This window comes from Cebus imitator, unplaced genomic scaffold (assembly GCF_001604975.1).
Source record: "Cebus imitator isolate Cc_AM_T3 unplaced genomic scaffold, Cebus_imitator-1.0 Scaffold399, whole genome shotgun sequence".
Lineage (NCBI taxonomy): Eukaryota > Metazoa > Chordata > Mammalia > Primates > Cebidae > Cebus > Cebus imitator.
In genome coordinates this window covers 183,953-191,315 of record NW_016107714.1, presented here as the reverse complement: position 1 = coordinate 191,315, position 7,363 = coordinate 183,953, and the positions used below count along the sequence as shown (strand labels likewise).

The 7,363-nt window shown below is 43.5% G+C and overlaps 1 protein-coding gene across 5 annotated transcripts in view; it reads right to left on the bottom strand.

Annotated features, from left to right (window-relative positions):
* The window catches only part of DGUOK (deoxyguanosine kinase), a 31,286-nt gene extending 28,854 nt beyond the window's left edge, over positions 1 to 2,432 (bottom strand). Inside the window, exon 1 of one of the 5 annotated variants that reach the window (XR_005196879.1) lies at positions 2,186 to 2,374. Coding sequence is in view for 2 of the 5 variants with exons in the window: in XM_017508688.2 (XP_017364177.1) it covers positions 2,186 to 2,327 (142 nt within the window). In the remaining 3 variants the exon portion in view is untranslated. Of the gene's footprint in view, positions 1 to 2,185 lie in introns of all 5 variants that reach the window. The other 4 variants (XR_005196878.1, XM_017508688.2, XM_017508689.2 and 1 more) reach the window with 4 other exon arrangements.
* Between the last annotated feature and the right edge of the window lie 4,931 nt (positions 2,433 to 7,363).

Sequence of the window (7,363 nt, the reverse complement as noted above, 5' to 3'; positions counted from 1 at the left end):
AGGGAAGGGAGAAGGGAAGGGAGGAGAAGGGAAGGGAGGGGAAGGGAAGGGAAGGGAGAAGGGAAGGGAGGAGAAGGGAAGGGAGGGGAAGGGAAGGGAGGGGAGGGGAGGGGAAGGGAGGGGAAAGGAAAGGAGGAAATAAAGAAAATCAGTAGTCTATCTTTCAAGTGCTCAAGTCAAAATAACTGGAGTCATCATTGGCCCCTTTCTTTATCTCACACTCTGCATTCAATCTGTCACCAAATCCAATTGGCCCTATCTTAAAGTTAACTAGAACCCAATCATTTCTCACCACTTCCTCTGCTAAATTTTACTTAAAATTTAACTTTTAGTTAGCATATAACTAGAATTCAATCATGTCGCACCACTTTCACAATGGTAGAACATACCATAATTATTGCAATAATACCAACTAACACCCTTTACTTTCAACATATCAGCCACAGTGAGTGATCTTTTTATAATCTAAGTAAAACTGTCACTTGACTTTGCAAACATCCCAATGGCTACCCATATTGGTAAGATTAAACATTCATGATAAGGCCTATAAAATCTGCCACTCCTTGGGCTTCTGCCCTCGTTTCCCTCCACTCCCATCCTTGCTCACTCAACTTCAGCCACAATGACTTCCCTCCTATTTCCTGAACACACTTTCCACCTCAGGGCCTTTCCAATTGCTCTTCACTCTGCTTAGAAGACTCTTCTTCCAGGTATCCACATGCTTCACTCCCTCACCTGTTCCAGTTTTTTGCTCAGATGTCACCTTCTCAGGGAGGCCTTGCTTATTTAATATGACAACTTCAGCTGGGTGCAGTGGCTCACACCTGTTAATTCCAGCACTTTGGGAGGCCGAGGCAGGTAAATCATCTGGGGTCAGGAGTTGGAGACCAGCTTGGCCAACATGGTGAAACCCTGTCTCTACTAATACAAAAATTAGCTGGGCATGGTGGCACACGCCTCTAATCCCAGCTATTCAGGAGGCTGAGCCAGGAGAATCGCTTGAACTCAGCAGGTGGAGCTTGCAGTGAGTTGAGATGGAGCCATTGCACTCCAGCCTGGGTGAGAGTGAGACTCCATCTCCAAAGAAATAATAATAAAATAAAATATAAAATAATAACAACCTCCCTCAATTCGTCATCCCTGATTTTTCTCCATCATACTCATTACTCTGTAACATATTGTTCACCTTGCTTAATTTATGTTGTTTATTGTCTGTTTCTCCCTATTTGAATTCCAAGAGAACAGAGATATTTATTTGTTCTATTCATGGCTGTATTCTCCAGGCCAAGAACAGTGTTGGCATATGGAAGTGGCTCAAAGGGTGATTTGTGGAATGAATTTTAAAAAAAAAGAAATTCTCAGTTTGCTGCTAGAATGTCTTCAGTACTCAACACTTGCTAAGTCCCTTTTAGGGCTCAGTGCCTTGGTAAAAGGTATCAAGTCAGAATTTATTAACATGAAATTGAAATGCTTTGCCTTCATTTTGCTTTTTGACTACTTTTTATTTAAGATACTGACTCTCTTATAACAAAATTATTTTTAATACATGCCTTTTTAAGTTTAAAAAGTGAGGTTCTTCTAAGAAAAGCCTTAAATTATTATGCAACTAGCACAGGCACAGGGCAAAAATCGTGAATGTGGTTATCTGAACAACTGAAGTTTAGGAACTCTATTAGAATAGGGTCGCCAGATAAAAATACAGGACACTCAGTTAAATCTGAATTTTAAATGAGTGATTTCATTGTCGTTTTGGTGTATGTCCCAGATGTTGCAAAGGACACACACTCAAAATTATTCGCTGTTTATCTTAAATCCTATTTTAACTGTATTTAAAAAATGTTTTTGCTAAATTTGGCAACCCTATCTAGGAGAATAAACTGCACTCCCTTGTCACTTCAATTTCGATCTATTACAAACAGCTAATGACATTGTTGTCCTATCTACTAACTGCGTGGCTTTTATGCCCCAACACGTGTCACTGTGGGCGGCTACAGAGGCCCGATATCCTACAAATCAAGGAGGCAAAGATCTGCAGTGCACTTTGGGAGGGGAAAGGCCCTCCTGGCACCCCAGAAGGAGAGGCCGGCCGCATTAGACGCGGGGCTTTCCGGGCTCAGCTCCTTTCCCAGCCTCTGTCACCTGCGTGGCGGAGGCCGAGGCTTGGCAGCCGCTTTCCGGCCCTTACCAATGTTGCCTTCGATGGAGAGCCTTCGGGGCCCGCGCCCTGCGTGCAGGCCCCTGGAGGTGGGAACGCCCTTGAGTGGGCTCTGTGCCATGGAACTGAAGTGTGCTCGAAGCCGACTTAGAAAGAGGCAGCCCGCTGCCATCCCACCCACAAATCACACAGCGATCACTTCCGCCGAGAGAACTTCCGTCCTAAGTACGGCTGCTCACTTGCTCCAACGCACCTCTGACGTAAGGAGGTCGTCAGGCAGGAAGTGGGAGGGGTTGAACATGCGACGGGGTGCGCCCGGAGACTACTCTGCTCTCGCGATGTTTGTAAAGAAGCGCTGTGGGAAGAGTTTTGCAAGAGTGCAGAATTTGCTAGTAACAGGAGTTGCAGTGCGAGTGGCTCCTCGGTTTTTGTTTATTGGTAACATTTTAAAAGAGACATAACTCTGCAATCCACCTAAAGTTATTGTTTGTAACTTTAAAATAAATTTTATAATTGAAGACAAATCAAATTACTAATAGAAATTTTAATTTTTTTTTTTTTTTTTTTTTTTTTGAGACGGAGTTTTGCTCTTGTTACCCAGGCTGGAGTGCAATGGCGCGATCTCGGCTCACCACAACCTCCGCCTCCTGAGTTCAGGCAATTCTCCTGCCTCAGCCTCTTGAGTAGCTGGGATTACAGGCACGCGCCACCATGCCCAGCTGATTTTTTGTATTTTTAATAGAGACGAGGTTTCACAATGTTGACCAGGATGGTCTCGATCTCTTGACCTCGTGATCCACCCGCCTCGGCCTCCCAAAGTGCTGGGATTACAGGCGTGAGCCACCGCGCCCGGCCTAGAAATTTTAATTTTAAGAGGAGATTTCCGCCACCCCCCTACCCGTGCTTGTTGTCTGGTTTTTATTTTAATATGGGAAGAAAATGGAAGTTTTAAAGTAGGAAAATAATCTAATGACTACAACCAATTTAACTTTTTCCTGTTCCCTGTAATTACCTGCACACTGCTGGCATATTGACTAACAAATTAGATAATCGGCTACACCCCATCTCTTAGTTTGTGTCTTGAATAAGTAAATAAATGTTTGGTCAATCGATTTGCATAATAGCCAAAATTCCTTCAGGATAAGGTGGTGATGGCTCAGGTATGTGACTGGAGCTCGTTTAAACCTGGTTGGTTGGGTTCTGTGGACGTGAGCAACGGCGGTAGAGACTTGCCGGTGTATAAAACTTGAGTCCTGCTATTGGTGACGTGTGCTCAGCAGGAGGGCAGGGACCTGCGTTGCTGCCACAGATGAGGCGGGACTGGCCTTGTCTTGCCACACCCCGTCCTCATAACAATCTCAGAAGTAAATCACTAGAGTCAAAACCAGGAGTCAACAGGCTAAACCCGCCTTCAGGCAGGACTCTTACGTTTGGCAGGTTTTAGAAGACAAGGATCTGATTGCAAGGGGACTGGGGAGGAGCCAGGGGTTCGGATACCTGTCTTGAAGCTGTTCCAGTAAAAAGCACAGGACCTTTTTCTTATGTTGATGTGTATATAGGATGGCTGAGGTCACGCTTATGCACTAAGCACTTTATTTTTCTAAATGGATGGAATCGTTTTAGGATAACCAGGGTGGGGCGTTAATGGCTACTGGAGCGGCTAAAGTCCTACCCATTCAAATCCCCACTCCAGCAGCCACTTCTGTAAAAAAAAAATACTGCTGCCGGGCGCGGTGGCTCAAGCCTGTAATCCCAGCACTTTGGGAGGCCGAGGCGGGTGGATCACGAGGTCAAGAAATCGAGACCATCCTGGTCAACACGGTGAAACCCCGTCTCTACTAAAAATACAAAAAATTAGCTGGGCATGGTGGCGCGTGCCTGTAATCCCAGCTCCTCAGGAGGCTGAGGCAGGAGAATTGCCTGAACCCAGGAGGCGGAGGTTGCGGTGAGCCGAGATCGTGCCATTGCACTCCAGCCTGGGTAACAAGAGCGAAACTCCGTCCCAAAAAAAAAAAAAAAAAAAAAAAAAAAAAATACTGCTTACATTTCTTAACCTAGGTAAACTCAGACTTGGAAAATATCCATTCAAAAAAGCTTGAAAGGCTCTCAGCATTGCCAAGGTCTTGCTGCCTCAGGGGCGTTGTGAAAGTTAAATGAGGAAGTTGTCTGCAGGCAGGCATTAATTTCCTGAATGTTACAGGCAGGAGAATAGGGTCTGGAGACAGGGAACCTAAGGCTAATTCAGGCTGACTTCCTAGAACTAAATCAAAAGGAAAACCCCAACTTTCCAGCTCAGGTAACAAAAGGACCAGAGGCTAATCCCTTTGCAACCCCCACTTTGGGTGGCAGATGAAAAGTTGAAAGTCCCCTCCGGCAACCAATCAGGCTGGTGGCAGGCCAAGTCTTTATTTGCATAGGCTATAACTTTGTAGCTTCTCTTCAGCCTCTGATTGGTCCCCTCCTGCAACCAATCAGACTGATCGCTGACCACTACTTCATTTTCGTAGTGTGTACACCAAGTAACCAATGGGAAACCTCTAGAGGGTATTTAAACCCCAGAAAATTCTATAATTGCTGGTTGCTTAGGCCCTTCCTACCCTGTGGAGCGTTCTTTGGTTTACAATACATCTGCTTCATTCTTTCTTTGCTGTGTTTGTGCATTTTGTCCAATTATTTGTTCAAAATGTCAAGAACCTGGATACCCTCCACCAGTAACAAAGCTCTTGGAAATTATTTTTTTTAATTTTATGGTGAAGCATAGTAGGTAGTGAGGAAATGAGGAAGTATTGTATGTACAGTTCAATGAAATTTTCACAAAGGGAACAGTCCCATGCTACCTGGATTCGGATAAAGAAACAGCATTATCCTCATCTCCAGAATCCTCCATGCTCCTTGCCGGTTACTATCCCCCAAAGGCAACATTAGCCTGATTTCAACAGTCGAGATTAGCTTTGCCTTTTCTTTATATAAATGGAATTATATAGTAAATACTTCTTTTATTTAACATATCTGTGAGATTCGTCCAGGTTGAACAAATTAGTTGTTCACTCATTCTTGTTGCTATGTAGTATTCCACAATGCCACTATACCGCCATGTACTTGGAAGTTTCTAGGTTTGAGCCATAATGAATAGTGTTACGATAAATATTCTTGTATATGTGTTTTGGTAAATAAAAGTATGCATTTCTCTTGGGTGTATACCTAAGAGTGGAATTGCTGTGTGATAAGTTACGTGTATATGCTCAGCTTTGACAGATATTCCCAAATAATTGATAGTTCCACAGTGTTTGATTGTTCTATTTGACACCGCCATATTCAGTGAGAGAGAGTTCTGGTTGTCCCTCATTCTTTTTTTTTTTTTTTTTTTTTTTTTTTCCCCGAGTTTCTTTTTTTTTTTTTTTTCTTGTTACCCAGGCTGGAGTGCAATGGCGCGATCTCGGCTCTCCGCTTTTTCTTTTTTTTTTTTTTCTTCTCCTCCCCCTCCTGGTAGTCCCTCATTCTTACTAACAGCTGATATTGTCAGCTTTTTTTATTTTATCCATTTTGCTGTTTATAATTATAACGTATTGTGGTTTTAATTTGCATTTTCTGCTGATTAATGAAGTTAAACATCTTTTCGTATGTTTATTGGTCATTTCAGTATCTTTTGCCTAAATTGCCTGTCAGTTATCTTTATATCATTAGTAATAATCTTTCTAGCCCCCTTTACTTATTTATGTTTGTTTTGTTAAATGTCATATTTTTTTGGTCCCAATTCCAAATTCCCAGAAGGGAGAATCTTACTGGCCCAGCTATGTTCAGTTATCTAATCTTGGTTCAATCAGTTGTGGCCAAGGAAGAGGGTTGGGGCCCCACCTTTATGCATGAGGAAGTACAATTAAGGAGATCATCATGAACAAAGAAGACACCTCAAAGAGGTGGTGATCAGTTCCTCTGGGAAGCAGTAAACAGGGAGTTTTCATCCCACTCGGGTGCTAGCCAGAAGACTGAAAGTAGTGGCACATTGTTGAGTAGAATTACCTCCCCCTTGCCTGGGAGAATGAGGCCACTTCCTGCCCCTGTGCAGTTTTCAAATATCGGCTGGAGTTGATGAATAAGAGCTGATGTTGCCCTGCAGGAACTCTAGTCATTCAGTATCCATTCATTCATTCAATGTTTGCTCAGCATCTACTGCATGCCAAACACTGCTTAGTCCTTGAATTGCAGCTCTGAAGGATTTACTGTTTTTCCAGTGTTTGTAAATGCTACTATATACACAAAATGCTGACCAATATTATCTAAAATGTCATGCAGCCATTAAAAAAGGGAGATACACATATAAAAATGTGGCCCAAACTCTTCTGCAGCTTGGACTTTTAGTCATCTATATCTCACCTACATTGAAAATTTTCTAATGTGCTGGATTGTGCTAAATCAATTTGGTTAAACTGGTAAGCACACTTCCAGAATGCCCTACCAACAAGGATCTGAGTTAGAGCTGGCCAAAAGAGGACCTGGGATGAGATCTGGAAGGCAGAGTGGAAGTGTCAGCCACTCCTCTGTGGAAATCTTTTAGTCATATGCTGTGACAGACAGAGGTGCCCAGCAGATAGGTTTCACCTAGTCCTCCACCCATTTGTGACTCTCCTCTTGGATTATCCCACAGTGCCTTGCTGACTTTCACTTCCTCAGCTCCTTCAGGCTTTGGGTAAAGTCTCATTCCTGTAATAAAGCCCTTATTACCATAATACCCATAGTGGCTCTGCTCCCCTGAATGAACTGTATTGATACACCTAATCATAAAGGGAGACATATAAAAAAGGTGGTTAAGAGTGTGGGCTCTGGATTCTAGTGACCTGGGGGTGAGGATTAAGAGAGAGATTCCACTTACAGCACCTGCCACATAGTTACCACCCAATAGACGTTATATAACACATAATAAGTAATGGCTGTCTTCATGGGCCCTCAGTGCCGGGGACATTGTTTCTCTCTCTCTCTCTCTCTCTCTCTTTCTCTCTCTCTCTCTGTGATGAGGTCTCGCTTGTCAGAGGCTGGTTTGAATTGGGCTCAAATGATCCTCCCAGCCCAGCCTCCCAAGCAGCTGGGATTACTGGTGTGAGCCACCACACCTGACTTCTGTTGATCTTTAATAGACTTCCAGTTGGATTTCCACTTTCCTCAAGCCACTGTCCCTCTCTCTATCAGTGGATAACTCCACACCCACAGTGG